General features: G+C 36.2%; 1 protein-coding gene across 1 annotated transcript in view; it reads left to right on the forward strand.

The window, feature by feature from the left end:
- PLXND1 (plexin D1) overlaps positions 1-20125 on the forward strand; it is a 179103-nt gene that overhangs the window by 131019 nt on the left and 27959 nt on the right. The window contains exons 25-28 of the mRNA XM_034431590.3: positions 1123-1321; positions 13645-13791; positions 18304-18460; positions 19988-20091. Of these exons, the coding sequence (XP_034287481.2) occupies positions 1123-1321; positions 13645-13791; positions 18304-18460; positions 19988-20091 (607 nt within the window). The remainder of the gene's footprint in view (positions 1-1122; positions 1322-13644; positions 13792-18303; positions 18461-19987; positions 20092-20125) is intronic.

Consider the following 20125-nt stretch of genomic DNA (forward strand, 5'->3'; position numbering starts at 1 on the left):
GTAGATTGCAAAAAAATGGCAAAGGAAAAAAAAAGAAAGGACTTACAAAGCTGAAAGCATGTAGTTTTCTTTCTTTTTAAATGAATTGAAGAGAACCTCAACCAGCAGATTTGTGGTTCCAAAGGATTTCAATCGTAAAGAAACAAAAAGTGATTTAAAATATTAAGTTTGGTTGAACCCTGAGGCCATGAAAGGCTGATTCACAGCTTGATGGAACCCACAACTCCCAGGTGATCACAAGAGACTGCAGAAATATCTATTTCTGCCAGTTACTCACAAAAATCAGCAGCCCGGAGTATTTGTGGGCAATCTCTGATTCTCTTGTTATTCCAGAGAGAACTTTGGCAGTCTATATCCCACATCAACCTTTTGGCCTTTTTACCTAATGCCCCTGCAATCTGTGAAATGGGGAAAAAAATGTGAGTGTTAGTTTGCCTTGCCTCACTAACTTTTAAACACACACTTGGGGAGCAGCCTTGATGGCAACAAGTTGAGCATATATGGCTTGCCAACTTTTGTGAGAAGAACCATTCAATACCCACAACATCACAGATGCTCATATTTTGAACCAAACGGAAAATTGATAGTACAGAAAATTTCTTGTGGATGCTCAAATTTAGAAATGGCTGAATGACAGATGGTGAGGTTATATTACCTTATACTAAAAAAAGTAGGGGGGGATTCAAAAGGAGCTAAGTAGAAGGACCATTCCCTGAACCATTTCCATTTTTATTATTAATGTAGATCTGAACAAGTAGCCAGGACTCTCAAGGGCTGTATCTGCAGTGAAATATATCTTTCCTTAGAAATCAAATGCTCCTGCTGTTCTTGTCTTGCTTTAAAAACATTGCCATGCTGTAGCTCAACTTGCAGGTGTTAACCTTCTCTATTATTATCTCCTTTTTTCTTGTAACGATTGGCATCCATTTCTGTCAAAGGGTGGCATAATACAATGTGATTATGCACAGCTGTGATACATATGGCTTGAAACATCAACACTTTTGAGGAGCTTTGTGAAAGCAATTTGGAAGGTTACCATGGTTTTAATTCCTGTTCATGTTGATTGATGAATCGCATGTGGTATTATCAGTCTCAGTTATTATTCATTAACTCTTTCTTCAGATGCAATCTGGCCTCCTTGCTTACTGTTGCATTGCATGGGAAACTGGAGTACTACACCAGCATCATGAAGGACCTCTTGGTAGATCTCATTGATGCTTCCGCTTCTAAAAACCCCAAGCTTATGCTGAGAAGGACAGAATCTGTGGTTGAGAAGATGCTGACCAATTGGATGTCCATCTGCATGTACAGCTTCCTCAGAGTAAGAAACTGGGAAGTGAAAGCTTCCCTAATTGTGGCAGGCATCCTTATGGTTGTGTATAAAGAAGACTGGCAATATATAGTTTTCTATTTTATTCACTTTAATACTGGTTGTCTATTAGATTGTTATCTAATACTCAATGTTGTCAAAGCATGAAAACTGACAGACAGCAATATCACTTTTTTAAAAAAAAAAACGTAGGTCTGGAGAAATTTTAACCCTAAAGTGATTAATTTAAATTTAGGACAAGTAGCATTCAATCATCTTATTATGATACTTCAAATCACAAGAACAGATAGTGTACTAAATTAGTCTGATATGTCAACTTGTATCTACTGGCACATTTATCAATATCATTTGCAAGTTTTGCATAGCATTTTAGTTGTTTTCCATTCAGGGGCTGTTGTATTCTTGCCGTTTTCTACTACTCCCCAAGAAAAAATAAGTTAGATATGTCATTATTACTCAACCTTCCCAGCAACATCTTTGGACATGTAAGACTTAGGGGTTGTGAGCTGCCTGGACCACCCAGAAAACTGAGGAACTATTAAGTTGCTAAAAGTCCAAAGAAAAATATAAGCAGCTGTGGCAATTTAAAAATACAATGTATTTGAGCATTTGAGTAAAGATTTCAACAAGCAATAACTTTCAACACTGCGGTGGAATTCATATGTTGCAATACATGGAACATCACTTTTATCATTATAATATAGTTAAAACAGTAATTTGCATACCAAGAAAAGGCCTTTCCGTAGGGCAACTTAATATTTACTAGATCTTTAAGATGCAAATATTAGCTTTTCTACACAAAAACAAGGTTTCTAATTGGTGAAGCTATGGAATTTCCATATTCAGTTCTTTATTATTCAAATTTTGTTTCAGAATCACTCCATTTTTTGTAAAAATAATTTAATTAAGACTATTCACTACTAACTGGTGTTTCCATAGCTAGGCTAACCTAATAAATCCAAGTGTAAGATGTAGCCATTTATGCAAATCTCAGTAATGGGCTCAATTTACAAATATTGTCTATATAATCTCAGCAGATACCAGCTTTCAAGAAATTCTCAAGTTTTAGTGTTCTTTGAAGGATTAAGGTTAGAATCTTTTTCAGAGGTAACTTAAGTTTTAAACATGCTCACCCGAATTGTCCACTATTTTCATACACTGAGGATTCCGCTATTTCTCTAATTCCTATAAAATTATTTCAGGAATCCTTCATTTGGTAAATACTCTACATATGTGTTTACAAGTTTTTCCCACTAAATTATGCCAAATATATTTTGACTTCCTGGGGAAAATTCGTTAATAAGAACCAGCCTGCATTTTTTTAAAAATCAGAATAATATGTATATTTGAACAGTTATCCTTTCAGGTTTGCATTCCTCTGAATTTTATTATGCAGTAATAACCAACTCAAAAATACATAACAGTGTGAGAATATTAAGAACTATTTACACAGGTTCAAGGATGGGTGAAAATTGTTGCCAGAAATGGGAAAGCATTTTTATTCGCATAAATGTATGTACAAAGATGTACAAATTTTTCACTTGTACATTTTTTGCCTGATTTCAGCTTTTTCTATCACTTTTTATCACTTTCTGCATTATTCTTACTTCCAAAGAGAATAGTGTGTGTCTGTGTGAATGTGTGTGTGTGTGTGCGCACAGAAACAAAATAGAACATATTGTACCTTTAAAAAACTTTTAAAAGTAAAGCATTCATCTATGCCAGTGCTTAATTCCCTCAAATAAGTGTTTCTGGGACTGTAATTTTAATGTACACAATGTTGACTCATTCCTTTCTTTTGTTTAAACATTTAATTTTACATTAACTTTAACACAGATTGTGGCATAAATGCTCTAATTACAAAACACCAACACTATAAAATACATTTATCTAGAATTCCCTCATTAAAGAAAACATGTATAGTATTTAATTATAGACATGGAGGGCCTAAACTTAAATTTTAAATCAAGTTATTCCTGTATTAATTTATTTAATTATTTATTATTAAATAAATTATTATTATTTACCCCCCCCCATCTTAATATATATGACTCACAATGAATACAACAAAAAACAAAAGCAACCAGAGTAAAAATAAATAAAAATAATACAAAGTAGCAGCCAGAGAGGACTTACAATCACTAAAAGAAGTCCTGACATGGGCTTCCCATGTTATCAGGGACTCAATGTTTTAGTGCAAAAGGCCATTGTATGCTTGATATTAGCCATTAAATAAACTGGGAATGGGGAAAAGTAAGAAACAAGTTGGGTTTAAAAAAAAACTGGTGCTAAAATCTACTGATCTTGCATAAAGTCATTGTAAGAAAGCAGAAACCTCTCTTGAGAGAAAAGAACTCAGTTGGAATCTGATACCACCAAAGCTGACTGCCTAATATCTCCTGAAGGGGGATATAAAGCAACAGTATATAATTTTCTGGAAGGAAATCAAGTTTTATCCTTTGGGATTTGAGTAGGATATCTTATAAAAGAAATTAATATCTGTAGCTTTCAAGCCTCTTTTTCTTTCAATTCCTTAATTCCAGTACAAGTGAAGAAAGAATTGTGCATTGACTAGCATTTTTAATACCATAGATCTTATTTTATGATCATATGAGGGCAGGAGACTTGTTTGAAGGAAGTATTTGAAGCACATAGAAATGATAGAAGATAAAAAAGGTTGTTGTAGGAAACTGAAATACAATTTAAAATCCTAACCATTAATCTAAATCATGGACTATTTTTGTGCATCCTGCCCCCTCCCCTTCTTTTAAATCTGAGATTATCCTAGCTATAAGAAAGAAAGAAAAAGATAGATGTTATACACAAATATTGATTCTTTATGTAAGGTGTGATAATAGAGTAATTTTTTGGTATTTTGCACAGCAGTATGATTGGCTCTATATGAAATAGCCTGCTAGTAAACTAGACAGTTTGAAAGAACATTGATTTTGATAAGGATGAGACAGTGCTATCTTTCTGTCTGATGTTCTTGTTGTGCTAAAACTCAGTGTACATACCGTATCTACCTCAACTAGCAATCATTTGCAGTTACAACAGTGGTGAAAAAAGTAATTTTACAGCATACTTCCCACCCCTCTTAGCATATAGGTTGAATAATTGAGGAGAGAGTATTATCCATGACCAGAATGCTGATCTAACTTCATCTTGTAATATTAGAGGTTTTTGTAAGTATGGAATATTTCCTAAAATATCTTGGATGTTGACATCTGTACTGTATTGAATTTCATATACTCTTCCATCTTTTTTAAATCAGATACTATCTGTCCACTAACATCACGTAGCACACTAAATTGAGATTGGAAACTCCATCTGAGTTCAGAAATCTTTTGGAAGACTTTCTTGATAGTTCTGTATCTGTTTTCATTCTCACCATCTTTATAGATGTCATAATGCTGATTCTTGTTTCTTCTAACAGCCTCTGGAATTCTTTATTACGTTCCTTCATGAGATTGTTGTCTTTCTTGGCTTTGGCTTATCTTCTTGGCAATTTCCACCATGCTTTCAGTCATCCAGTTATTTTATTCTGTTTTTATTTTTAATCTTTGACAGTGTCTTTTCACATTTATCCTTAACAACTGATTTGTTTTCATTCCACAATTCCTTTGGTTCCCTATCAGTGAAACACCAAACTGATTACTGATGTTTTCCTTGAAAATGGTGGGTATATGTTCAAAATCATATCATGGAAACATGGCTGGCTTTGTTCTTCCACTTTTGTTAAACTTGGAAACTATACATGAGCAATTTGTGCTCTGTTTGACAGTAAGACGCAGGCTACATCTTTGCTATTATCACTGAACTCTGTCTCTGCATTAATAGTATACTCTATTTGATTTCTCTGTTCTCTGTATCTGATGTTGTTAAAGTATATAAACATTGTTTTAGTTGTTTAATTTTGGGTTAGCAATGAAGAAATCACTGGATTGGCAGAAATTATTGCCCTACTTCATTTTGGTTTTCTTGGCCATACAGCCCAACTATATTTTCTTCCTTAATGTTTCTAATTTTGGCATGCCAAACATGAACCTCAAGCAAGTAATCTTGCTAGCACGTTCTGTTTATTTCAAATTGAATGTGGCTATAAAACTCATCACTTCCTCTTCTTCATCAGTGGTTAAAACATAAACTTGTCATCTTAAAGAGATGTCCACGAAGAATGATTTATATTATTTGGTCGCTGACTACGTTGTGGTCAAGCACTGTTCCTGTTGTATGAAAGCATTGCCATTCCTTTTTTTTCCCCATATCCTGAGTATGATCTTCTGAACCTAATGTGTACAATTCCAGTCCACTTCAATCTGCAGTCATGTAAAATATCAGCGCATAACTAATTCATTTCTTCTTTCACTATGTTGTGTTTTTCCATGTTCTTAAATTCCATGTTTCACGGTAATCTTACAGACTTGAATTTTCTTTTCCTGCATGGCAACAACAGTTTTAATCTGGTCACGTCATAAATATTATTAGTACTCCAAAGGATCCTCAGGTCTTCTTTAAAAAGTCACTTCCTTAGTGAATGCAGTCCAACCCGAGAGGCCTATCATGCAGCACTACACTGTCAGTCACGTTATGTTGTATGCTCATGTGGCTTTCTTAGTACAATACAGGAATGGTTTACCATTGCCTTCTCCCGTGCAATATGAAATTATTGCCTTTATCAATATCATTAAAGCAACAATCCATTTCCAGTGTCTTTCTATATCCCTGCTATCAAAATATAAATGCTTGCTTGCTTTAACCAGGGCAACTGACACAACCTTCACTCCTTGGGTGACCCTGCTTTTTCTGATCTAGCAAGTAAAAGTAGGAATGCTAGTGGGAAAGGAAATTCAGCAATGAATTGCTGTCCTTCACTTGTCTCTATTAAACCTGTAGGGATGGCACTGCTAAAGAGATTTATTTCTGAGGCAGCATCGAGATTGGCTGTTTGAATGGAACAAATTATGCCACCGTATTTTGGCTACCTTACAAACTGGAGCAGAGCATAATAATGTGGCTGTCTTGATAAGCCTCTGTTTTAATTGAATGCAATCTGTAGATTTTGAACCTACTTGTAAGAACTGAAATAAGTGTCTTTTTAATCCTCCTAGATGAGATACCAGGGATAGAAAGAATAATTTTAAAATGGTGTTTGAAGCATCACAAATCTGTTTCTTTTTCAGACTTGGGAATAGTTGTAAATCATCCGGCTATTTGCGGTGTAGGAAATATTATAAAGCAGTGACATTTCTTATTGCTTTGGAACTAGTAAGTGAAGTCAAGCGCAACTGAAAACAAAATTGCAAACCTCCGACAAAGAGTAATGCCTTGCATTTAGTTTAGGAGAGACTTCTGGATATATCCAAAAGTTGTTTTTCCTAAACTGGAGATGAATGTTGGAGGTGGTGACCACAAACTATTAGGATCATCAGAATATCTTAGATAAATACATTTATAAATATTTTTCCAATGTTCTTATTAAAGTTGTCTTTTACCAAACCTGCTTTTTCAAGAGGCAACTGGACTTTCTGGTTTTTCTTTGAAAACGTTTTGCTTCTCATCCAAGCAGCTTCTTCAGCTCTGACTTTTACCACTTTCTCATAATATTTTTAACTACCCAATTCCAATATTCTGTGAGCCAACATTTATTGATATAGCTCTCATTGATCTTTGTAAGTCCTTCCTTTTTAGTGCTCACTCTAATCTAATTGTAGCAGCAGAGTTTTCTTCAAAAATCATTATCTTTTGGGTTTTTTGGGTAATAGAACAGCAAGCGTGCAGGGATTCATTTTGCTACCAGTGTTGAATATCAATTGTGAGTGGTAGTATTTTCTTAAAAAATATTCTGCTGTAAGGAAAAATTACTTTTCAAATTTTATAGTGAGTCTATTTTTTTTTTTAAAAAAACCCTGCTTTTATTTTAGCAGGACCTTTTATCCAATATCTGAAAGAAGGGCTTTGTCCTCTGTTCTAGGGTTGATATTTAGTTGTAGCTATCCAAATTGTCTGTGTACCTATTCCGATCCCTGGATCCCTACAGTTTCTAGCTGAGCGAAGAATTCAGTGTAACAAGCAAAACCTATCTTCTGTTGAGCTGCTAAGGAAAGGTGGTAATGATCAGGCATAAACAATCACAGTAACCAACATTATATCTTGCTGTAAAACTCTAAAACTTGGTCTGTCTTCAAGTACTTTATCCATTTTCAGTCTTCACTCCTTAATATATGACATAGCGAACTAGAAAAGTTCCTTTCTTGATGAAATTAGACAATTCAGCATATTGATTGATGGTATATGCCTAAGAGATTCATCAGTTATTTGTTTTCCATCATCTGTTTCCAAAACTCTTTCATGAAGAGGGCAGTGTTAATGAATAAAAATTCAAAATAGACTTTCCAAAAATCAATTTTGTTTTATGGAACTATAACTCCACAATGTTTTCATTACGTTGTTTAGTGGCTCATTTATATGTGGTGACCATAATGAGATTTTTACTCAATCTGTTGATGATACCATAACTTCTAATTCTACCCACACTTTTAATTTCCAAAAGCCCATTCGGCAGATTTCTAGAATCACAGAAAATAAATCATAACTTTTTGTAATTGTTGAAGGCTTGTTCCTCTTTCCAGAAGAGAAATGATTTTTTAAAATTATGGGTATCATCTTAATTTGTTCAATATATATGTATATATAATATGCTAGTCAGATATCTTCAAAATGTACCTAATTTGTTTCTGTGAAACATATCCACTCATACAAGTTGTTTTTTTACAGATATTAACTAACTCTCTTGTAACATTAGGCCATGAGACATGTATGATGTTAGATCTGTTTTTAGTTTTTCAATTATCCCCATTAATCACAACATCTATTTGAAACAGCTGCTGCAAAAGGTCCTTAACAATTGTGTGGTGAAAAAAATTCCTGCTGCTTACATTTTTCCTCATAAGTTAGCATTACATGATGTACACATTTGTTTTACATTAATGCCCTCCCAAACAATCCATCCATTTGTGTTCCAGAACAGAAAATTGAAGCACGAGCTTTCTAATAATGCAAACTTTCAAAATAGTCGATCGTAGTTATCCATCGTGTAAAGCAAAAGGCAACTGCAATGACAAACCTATATTTCAATTAGTATCTTTATGTAAGATTCTGCCTGTCTTCTTTGTTACCCCAATCAAGCTGTTCAACATTTAGTAAGAAAATCTGTTTTGTTCTTAGTGCAGAGTAAATTAGACTAGGCTAGCCTCAGTCCTTCATTGTCTGCTGATTTGGTCCATCTGCAAGAGTTCATTTGATTCACCAGACCTAATCAAAGTTATGGGTACTAACAGTATGAATGTGTATATGTGTGAACAGTGTGAATACATAGCTAGATCAATCTCTTACATGGAATTCCCACCTTGATGTTTCTCATATTCTAGGAAGCTCATTATCAGTGGGAATGTGGATTGTTATGCCAAGTAAAGAAGTTGAGACAGTAATTTACTGTAACAGCAGCAATAGCACTTAGACTTACAGTATATACCACTTCACAATGCTTTAAAGCCCCCTCTAAGTGGTTTACAAAGACAGGATATTGCCCCCAATAATCTGGGTCCTCATTTTACCAACCTTGGAAGAATGGAAGGTTGAGTCAACCTTGAGCCAGTCTGGATTGAACTCCAGACTGTGGGCAGAGTTAGCCTGCAATACTGCCTTTTAACCACTGTACCACCACGATTCTTACCTAATAATACCTCGTAATATAAATAGTCACATCTAGTTTGGACATTTAAGGGTAAATTTATAATACCATTTCAGAATCTTTTTCTTCCTTTTCCTGTTCTTGTTTGATTCAGATTTTGACTGAAGACTGTAAAGAATGAAGATAGATAGATAGATAGATAGATAGATAGATAGATAGATAGGAATATAGGCTCAAAAATTGTTTTAAAACAAATTATCTGGCAAATTATCTGAAAGCATGCAATAGTAATGCAATGCTTCAGTTCTGACATCATATTAAATTGTGGCTAAGGAAGGTTATAGTTGTTAAATAGCAATTTGCAATAGATTATGTAACTTGAATTTAAATGTATATATAAACATGATCTGTGCTAATTATGGTTAGGTATAAATCAATGTCTTATAGCTGTATTTCAACACCTCAAAATTCCTTTAGCATTGAAAACAAGAAACATAACAGAAACAAAAAAGCAAATACCAACAAGAATCTTTAAATTATGATATACTGTTACATTTAACAAAGTTGGTTCTGAACAGAACCTACTTTTCATTTGCTGTAACATTTATAAAAAGATGAAGTTGTAGGGAACTTATTCTGTATTTAAGTATGAAAGAAATTGTGATGGTTCTCCAAAAGGCCTAGATTTACCATAGTCAGTGTACAGGTAGTCCTTGCATCAGTGGTGGGTTGCCCCCGGTTTGGACTGGTTCTGTAGAACTGGTAGTAAAACTGGCGGGAGGCTCCGCCCACTGACCCTGACGTCATGAGAAGCAATCTGTGCATGCGCAGAAGCAAGGCACGTGCGCAGAAACAAGGCGTGTGCACGAGTGAAGCAAGAGCGCGCATGCGATCCCGTTGCGAACCGGTAGTAAAGGTAAATACAACCCATCCCTGCCTTGCATATAGGCTGCCTTGCTTTGCAACTGCTTGAAGTTTTTACAATAAAACATAATAGATTTTGTTTGTTTGCATTCTAGGCATTTTATAGCTCATTTTAACATGGTTCCATAATCTTGAGTTTAGATGGCATACAAACTTTTCTAACATTATGATGATGATATACATATACTAAATCATGAAAACCTTGCTTTCTAGAATTAACACAATACATTGTGTTTGTACAACATGCTGTGCTTGAACCAGCTACTTTATAGCATAGCATAAAGTTGTCTTGGTATAAGAATAACATATAAATTTGCCTGATATTCTATTTTATGTTTTTCAATTGGCCATTTAGGTCGAGGCATATAGAGAAGCAGCTTGAAAACATCATATAAGGAACATTTGAAAGAAAGATGCCAATTTGCTATTTTTATTCATGCAAATTATTTTTATGTTCAGGATTACTTTGAAGGAACCATATTACAGTCACCAGTCAAAATGTCTAATTAAAAAAAACAAAAACAAATACAATGGGTTTTTTTTTCCTTTTAAGGAAACCTATTAATCATTTTCTCACACAATAAAAAGCCAAGTCATTTCCAAACCTATTTCCCACAATAATTTTGTAAAACATTCGAAGCATTGCTATTTCATCAGCAATTGTTTTCTGTGCATTTCCTTTTCCATTTTTAAATGTGTTTCTTAGCCCAAATAACAAAAAATAAATAAATCACGTAATGACTACATTTTGTAGTTCTTTCTTCAGCAGTAACCCATGCCATTAAACCTGTTGCAAAATACTGCAGCAGTAGCTGGCTTTTTTTTTTTTTTGCAAAAATATCTTTCAAAACAAAGTAGAAAAAACTCATGCACTCTGTTTAATCAGATGCAGTATACGTGATGCCATGGCAATAAATACCAGTTCTGTCAGTGTGGCCTTCTCATAAAGCACATTCACTAGCTTTGGAAGCAGCTGTATGATTGACACATATTTTGTCTCTGAGACTTTAATAGATTTTGTGCGGAGGTTTAGCCTTGTTTGTTGGAGGACAGGGTGTTGATGTATTGGAGAAAGAATTTAAATTTGAATCTATTGTAGATCCAGAATGCATAACTGACCTTGATTTTTCAGAGGTTGGGTCTAAATTTAGTGTATAACTACTCACTAGGCCACTGTAGCTTCATAGCAAAATCAGCTTTCTCAGCAGGCATTCTTGAAACTTTATTCTCTTCAACTTTGTAAGCGAAGCTAAAGGAATAGTACTAAATACACTAACCTTGGAGGGTGTTCCTGGACTGCTTGGAGAGTTCCTACTGCTATCCCTCAGAATAGATTATCCAACTATTCCATCTTTTCCTTCTGAAAGGAACAGAATAATGGATAAATGGAGGCAAAGATTGAAAAAAAAAATCTCCCCATAAAATGAGAATGATTGAATGTCATAATCTGACATGTACGGTAATACCACTTTATTCTCATTTTATCAGAAGAAATTATGCTGATGAAAAATTAAATCTTGGCACTACAAAACAGATGGAATACACTCATGAGCAGCCGTGTTTATATTGTCCGAGACCAACAGAGTGAAAGCTAGTAATAACCTTGTTCCAGTAGTGATGTGTAATATTAGTAACCATCAAGTGGAGGAATTTGAATGAACAGATGTTGATCATGTGGAGTTCTAAAACATTTTTATAATAGCTGTACTAGAGCAGTTAGATATTCAGAAGGGAGAGATGAAGTTGTATCACAAAATTAAATACACCCTTTAATGAATGAAACAAATATTACTGTTAACTAATGACATTAAGAGGGCTTTCTGATGCTGACATGAATTTAATCAGAAAAAATCCCTTTGGATTCTTTAAAAATCTAATACAGAAAATGTTAATAAAGTTACTGCTATCCAATTTGAATGTTGCCCTATAAAGTAAGCACTGAATTAAAAGTTTGTGGAAATTTCATTTTTAAAAGTTAGTTAGTTAATTGGTTGGTTGGTTGGTTGGTTGGTTGGTTGGTTGGTTGGTTGGTTAATATAGCCACCCCTCTCTGAGCAGCAAACAATCATAAAAACAGTTAAAACAATTAAAACACAATACATAAAAGAAATGAAATACCAATATCAGCCAAGAGATATTATACTCCATTGGTGTCAACATAACCAGAAAATAGGGCCCTTCACATACTCAGGGCCCTGGATCCTGGTACATAGCCATGTCTTCAAGGCCTTTCAAAAGGCCAACAGAGTAAGGTTCATTCTAATCTCTGGAGGGAGAATGTTCAATAGAGAGGCATTAGAAGGCACATCTCCTGGTCTCCACCATCAGACAATTCTTGGCTGATGGAATCCAGAACATATCAATCCTGGTGGGCCAGATTGGATGGGTAAAACAAATGGGAGAAGATGATTCCTCAGATAACCCAGTCCTAAGACATGAAAGGCTTTAAAGTTGACAAGCATCTGGAAACACATTGGCAAACAATGATGGCTCCAAAGGAATGGTGTTAATGTGTCATGTAGCCGACACCATTTAGAACCTGTGCGGCTACATTCTGTCCTTGCTGAAGCTTCTATATGCTTCTCAAAGGCAGCCCTATGTAGATTATGTTGCACTAGTCCAAATGGGAGGTTACAAGGGCATGAGAGACAATGAACAAAGCTTCCTGATACAGATATGGGTGCCACTGGTGCATCCAAGGGGTGCAAATGCCCTCATGCTCCAGCAGGAGCTGTGAGTCCAAGAAGACCTCCAAATTGCACACCCGATTCATTTGAGGCAGTGTCACCCTATCCAGGAAGCATCCAAAGCCACAGTCTTGCTTGGGTTGAGTCTAAACCCATAGTGTCCCATTCAGGCTCCTCAGCCTCTAGGCATTGAGACAAGATTCTCCATGGCATCACTCAGGTAGGAGATACAAAGCTGGGGATCATCAGCATATTGATGAAAGCTCACCTCAAACCATTGGATCACCTTACCCACATCTATCTTCTCAGTAGGGGCCCATATAAATATTGTAGTTGTACAGGATATTGAACAATGCTAAATTGTATAGTTGTTCCCATAATTTATTTTATTTATTTATTAATTTAATTTGTATACCGCCCTTCTCCCAGAAGGGACTCAGGGCGGTGAACAGCCAAAATTAAAAAACATACAAATACAAAAGTTAAGATAATTAAAAAAGAATTAAATCATTAGCTTCCCAATTTAAAACCCCCAAATCCATAAAATTTAAAATCCCAATTAAAAACCATTTAGGCTATGCCGGCTTGGTGGAATAAAAACGTCTTCAGGGCTTTACGGAAGGTACGGAAGGTACAGAGGTCCGGGATCAATCGTATTCCAGGAGGCAGCTCATTCCACAGGGCGGGTGCCCCCACAGAGAAGGCTCTTCCCCTGGGGGCCGCCAGCCGACATTGCCTGACCGATATAATTATAATTATAACTTTTATAACTATAATTATAACTTTTCAACCTGAATGCTTTCATGTTGGTTCTTAAACTTTCCCATAAGTGAATATTTTTTTTTGCTTTTGTAGGGTGATAAGTAGCTCTTTTGGGCTACTTTGTAATACACTAGTATTACAACTAGAGGTGTGAATTACCCTTTGTATATATGGACAATGTTATTAAAAAAAAAAGTCCATTGTTAGTTTATCCTCAGAAAATCATAGCTTGTTATTTCATCTAATAGGAAACCGTTGGGGAGCCCTTTTTCCTGCTGTTGTGTGCTATTAAACAACAGATCAATAAAGGATCTATTGATGCCATCACTGGAAAAGCAAGATACACACTTAATGAAGAATGGTTATTGAGAGAGAACATTGAAGCAAAGCCAAGGGTAAGAATCTCCTTTTTTTTTTAAAAAAAAAAAATTGTTTTGTTACTTTCACAGGTGCCTATGAGGCTTTTGTAACCCAGGACACCTTAAGGTTTGAAAGCATGTTTGATGCCACAGGGAGGCTGTTACCTCTTTCTGAGTATGTATCTCTGTTCTGAAATTCAAAAATGCATCCTGTTCCTAAGCAACCACCACTAAGGTTACTTATTCCCTTGATAGACAAAGTGGCTGAAACTGTGACCAGAGACAAAAGGGACAGCGGGGATCAAATCATGATTTTTCTGAGTGTTCATTCAGTTAGCAAGGTCCCCTGAGATTAGAAAACTTCTTCCCAAACTAAATTAGTTTTTTTTTCACTTACAACTCTGGGTTTTGTTTTGTTTTTTTCAAAAAGATAAGTCATTGTTTTTTTAGTTAACAGCAGCACCAATGACATGTCAATTTTTCTTCAATTGGGGGACAATACTGTATACAGAAGTATTTGGGAGGGGAGTGTCTTCCATCTTAAGTGTATGTCAGTTGTTCCACTCAGTCATCTAGCAAAGAAAGAGTCCTGGCCCATTGTTTTACCACGAGTATACTTTACTAAAGCTTAAGTGGTTGCCATAGTGAAGCTTGATCTGGCGTTTTCACGTGCAAAATTGGTACAATGAGCTTTCTCTTTTCCACAGCCATCCTCCTGTTATCAATTAATGTCCAATTGGGTGGTTGTATATTGTTTGGTAATGGACCCTCAGTTCTCGGTTTTCCAGCTCTGCATTCTGATGAGTGACCTTGGGCTGGCTGGTGTTTCTCACGCCTCCAGCGGGCATGACTTGGTTTCCATTCTCCCCCCCCCCCAATTCCTCTCTACATTCCAATCCTCTTCTCCCTCCTCCTCCCCCCCCCCCCGCATTGCTAATGTCAGGCTGTCAGCTTGTGATGATTGGCTAGCAGAATGGCAGCCATGATAGTGTATTAGAAAATATAGATCTTGAAAATTGATCATGTCTAGTGAGATAACTAGCCAAACTCAAAATCATTGAGGTTGGCAAGTTGGAAGGTACCTGAAGTACAGTTTTCTTAGGAATTATATAGATTAGATACTTCTTGTCCAAACTTTGCTACCTATTCTATATATCAAATGACAGCAATTGTGCAAACATATATGCGATATGCAATTCTTAAAATGTCAGTGTTGCTAAGACCTGAAAGACAGAGTATGTATCGAATCATCAATTCATAGCTGATGAAAATAGTTGTTTATTCAAGGTTATGATGTTTTTAATACAAACATTGCAAAAATTGTACTGAAAAATTATGCTGTTTTATAATTTTACTGAAAAATTATGCTGATTATAAGCTGCTTCATGTTAGGCGGAGGAATGTGTTAAATTCAGCCTGTTAGTAAATGCAGCAGTCAAATCTCTGCAAAATGAAAATTAAACTCTGCATTCAACTGCAGTTGTGTAAATCTAGAAGAGTTGTCCCAGAATCAGTGGGCTCACTCAGAAGCCACAATGGTGCAAATGAGAACAGCTTTGGGGCACTGAACCCTTTGCCTTATTGCCATATCCTTGTTCCTAACTGAATGATAATTTACAGTGCAGAATTGAAGGGCAGTTTTGTCTTTCATGAATAACTCCATAGGAATAAATTGGGGAAATGTAATTGAGTCTTTGTTTATTAGTGACTGAAATAAAAAAAATGAATGCACAATTCTATTCAGATATATCATTAATAGCACATAAACAGTCCACAATTGATTCTTTTTTGAAAATGCATATATTAAAAAAATATTCCCATGATACAAGCAGAACTGTCTACAGCTTGCAATACCTATGACAGTATATTGAGTAGTTGAGGTCAGGGAACAGTGGTACAAACCCAGCCTGCTATCATAACAATAATTATAATTCATTAAACTTTTATACTTCCATCTCTTAACAGCTCTGGGTTATAAGACTTTCAGATATGTAGGCCTGAATGTATGCAGTACAAAAGACATCATACAGGTAGTCTCTGCCTTACAACAATTCATTTAGTGACCATTCGAAGTTACAATAGTGACTTCTCTCTGTTTTTCACACTTATGACTGAGTGTTGCAGCATTCCTATGGTCATGTGATTAAATTAAATTAAATTAAAATTCAGTTGCTTGGCAACTGATCAATATTTATGAAGGTTGCAGTATCCCAGGGTCATGTAAACACCTTTAACAAAACACCTTCTGACAAGCAAGCTCAATCAGGAAGCCAGATTCATTTAACAACCATGTTACTAACTTAACAACTACAGTGATTCACTTAATAACTATCACAAGAAAAGTTGTAAAATAGGGCAAAATTTATTTTATTTATTTATTATTTATTAATCAAATTTCTATACCGCCCTACACCTGGAGGACTCAGGGCGGTGAACAGCCAGGATAAAATACAGATAATACAAACATTAAAAATCCCTTAAAATTATTAAATATTTTGGCTGAAACACAGATTAAAACACCCAATTTATAAAACAAATCAAACGAATTAAAAATTTTAAAAGGAGAGTTAGGCCAGGCCAGCCTGCTGAAATAAAAAAGTTTTGAGAGCACGACGAAACGTGCGCAGATCTGGGATCCTCCGTATCTCTGGGGGGGAGCTCATTTCAGATGGTAGGTGCCCTCACAGAGAAGGCTCTTCCCCTGGGGGCCGCCAGTCGACACTGTTTGGCCGACGCCACCCTGAGAAGCCCCTCTCTATGGGAGCGTACTGGTCGGTGAGAGGCTATTGGTAGCAGAAGGCGGTCTCGTAAATACCCCGGACCGATGCCATAGAGCGCTCTAAAGGTGGCAACCAAAACCTTGAAGCGCACCCGGAAGATCACCGGGAGCCAATGCAGCTTGCGCAGGAGGGGGGTCACATGGGAGCGCCACGTCACTCCCATAACCACCCGCGCGGCCGCATTCTGGACCAGCTGGAGCCTCCAGGTGCTCCTCAAGGGGAGCCCCATGTAGAGTAGTCCAGGCGGGAAGTAACAAGAGCATGAGTGACCGTATTTAACGAATTTAACAAATTCACTTAATGACAGAAATTTTGAACTCAAGTGTGGTCCTAAGTCAAGGACTAGGTGTATTTTGCTGTCTAAAAGAGAAAGCCAATTTGATGTGATGGCTGAGGTGTTGGATTAGAAACCAGAGACCATGCTTCCTGCATGGAAGCAGGAAAGAAGGAAATCCTGCTTTCTAGCAAATCTAAATTGTGAGGCCTGTGGTGCACATGTGTGCAAAGGGTGCATTTGGCATGCAACACACATGCATGCATGCAGCAAACCAGTAGCAGACTTCAGAGCATTTCACCACTGCTTCTAGCTGAATATTGTTTTAATGGAATGAAATCCTGAATAAAATATTCAGGAATAGAATCTCGACATGTTCCGTTATCAAGAATAATCTTCAGCTAATGTCTATTCCCAAATGGTAAAAAAAACATAGCTTTCTCTCTTGATGTCTTTTGCTCTTTTTGAGTCAACTAGCTAGTACATTATGGCTAGTTAATTCGAAAGGAGCACAAAAATGTAAGAGAGAATACTATGGTTTACAAATGCAAATTCTCGTAAATATCTTCTTATTGCTACAAATGCTGCATGGGCTTGATTATTCCAAAGAGCAAAATACATTGTAAAGCCTTCTTAAACTGTGTCATGTCCAACTGCATTTAAAGATGTATTTGATTGCTCTTCTGTATTTTTTTAAAAAATCCAACTATATTTAATAAGCTAAGATACAAGGCAGGGGGATTTTAGCAAAGCTTTCTCCCTAATGTGTTTTTTTTTTATGTGTGGGGGTGTTTTTTGTCTTGTAGAGAAGTATTTCATCATATCAGCCCTCATTTGCAGTCTGAGGTAGTTAAGTTAAGACACATGTCTAGGTTTTATCTGCTTATATTTATGAGAACTATGTCAATGCAGCAGTAGTAGCAACAAAGAGACACAGGAGCTCAGGTTGCTAAATGTAATTTCTACTTAGCCCAGAGAAGAGCCAAGGTCATTTATTATGTAGTACCTCTATGTATCTCTCTCCCTCCCTCCCTCCCTCTCCCTCTCCCTCTCTCTTTCTCTCTCTCTCTCTCTCTCTCTCACACACACACATGGAGAAAGACAGTGTTCATCATCATTCTAAGACAAAGTAAGTGATCAGTTGCCATTCATTGTACCCATATTCACTGGTGCTAAAAATGAATTTATGGAAGAAAACAGCAAGTGCATGATATGGTTCCTGTATTTCAGACCTTAAGTTCATAGACAGACAGTTCAAAGGGAGCTTACAATATTCTCATACTGCCTTGAATAAAATAGTTAATGTATTAATTTACTGAGCTATAAATCAGTGCTTTTCACTAGCTTTAAAATTCATCTCTACCCCCCCCTCTTTCTTTTAATATATGGTAGCTAGATTTGCCAATAATTCTTGGAGTGTATGGTTCACAGGCTTTTTATGTCTTATAACTTGTGCACATCACCTACAACCTTAGCGACCATCTTCTTCCACAGAATCTTAATGTGTCTTTCCAAGGCTGTGGAATGGACTCTCTGAGTGTTCGAGTAATGGATACAGATACTCTCAGTCAAGTTAAAGAGAAGATACTCGAAGCCTTTTGCAAGAACATTCCATACTCCCAATGGCCAAGAGTGGAAGATGTTGACCTAGGTAAGTTTGCTTGTTTGTTTTTGTTCAGAAACACCAGTTTTTATCTTTTGGGTATGAATGCTCATCATATACAAGATAACATTCAGACATGGAATATCTTCCCTTAGTGTATTTCTATAATCAGCCGCTTGGGAATTAAGCAGTCCTTTAAGAGATTTGGTATTTGTTTTGTTTGTTTTCAAAAATTCACCTTGCTATTAAAAGTGCTTATGTTACATAACAGCAAAGTAATCCCCAAAACTAGAAACCCCAGTAATGAAAAATGACAGAGATGGGTTGAATTGAGGCAGAGTGTTTGCGTGTGTGTGCATATGTTCTTGGATATGTCAATGATTTAATAAATAGAGATGGCACTAAGGAGAGACATCTGGCGGGACCCAGAAGAAGCCCGTGATGGCTCCCTCTCTGTGGAACATCATCCCCGCCAGAGATTAGACTCACCCTCACTCTGACACTCTTTCGAAAGGCCCTGAAGATGTGGTTCTACCAGCAAGCCTGGGGAACCCAGAGCAGGATGGAGCCCATTAAATGGCTAGTGTGAATGTGCGTTGTCATTGGGTTGGTGGTATTGTGTTATTATTTTATTATTTTTCTTTTTATTTCTTTTATATGGTGTTTTTATGTCCTTGTAAGCCACCTTGAGTCACCATGTGCGAGTAGGAGGCAATATAAATTGGGTAAACAAATAAATTATTATTGAATGACCAAGCCTTCAAATAAAACACTGAGGGCTAAATCTCAGCAATGCCCCCAGTTGTGCCTCTTGGTCACATTCAGCAAAATAGCAACTGGAACATAAAGTACTGTTGCTAATAAAAAGTAAAAAGGAGATCTTGTCAGAAGCAAAGGTAGCAAGCTTTATTTCCCAATATGAATGCTGGGGGAATGTAGAGAAAATGGTGATGTTCACAGGAAGCTCAGCAGTTTCCCTCCTCCAAATTTTTTTTAAAAAAAAGTTATGAGGAAAAAATGCCTTGGTTGAAATCAGGGGAAAAAAATGCTAGCTTTACAATTAATTAACAGATTTTTAACTTTATTTACATTCTCTTTTGTAAGTTGTACTTCAGAGTTCATGTTTGAAATTAACTGAATTTCTATATAAATGCATTCAGGGTTAGACAATACTTGAGCAAAAGCAATTGCTGTCCATTTATTTAAATCCAGGTAGTCGGAAATCAGAGTGCTGGAAAATCTTCCTGCAGACTTCTTTCCTTTGCATATTTTCTAAGTATGATAGTATTTTTATTGGTATAGATGGGACAAAGAGGGTCATAACATCCAAGTAGAGTACAGGGATTACAAATTATCTACTTGCAATGCTCTTAAAAGATTTCCTACCATGGTAACTCACATGTGAGTTTAATGGAATAAAAATGCTCTTTAAATCCCCAGAGCTCGCTACTGGAATATTCGTTTCCCAAATCACAAAATGTGGCATCAAAATAAGAAAAGCGATTTATATTCTTGCTAACTAACACTTGCTGTATTCCAGGCAACTTTCTTACCCGTTCCATTTTCTTTTTTTAGAATGGTTTGCCACAAGCACTGACAGTTACATCCTCCGGGACCTTGATGACACTTCCGTGATGGAAGATGGCAGGAAAAAACTGAACACCTTAGGACATTATAAGGTAAGAAGTGTCATTGCTCCAAGAATTTCTCTCC

This window comes from Pantherophis guttatus, chromosome 2 (assembly GCF_059756535.1).
Source record: "Pantherophis guttatus breed Tessera chromosome 2, ASM5975653v1, whole genome shotgun sequence".
NCBI lineage: Eukaryota > Metazoa > Chordata > Lepidosauria > Squamata > Colubridae > Pantherophis > Pantherophis guttatus.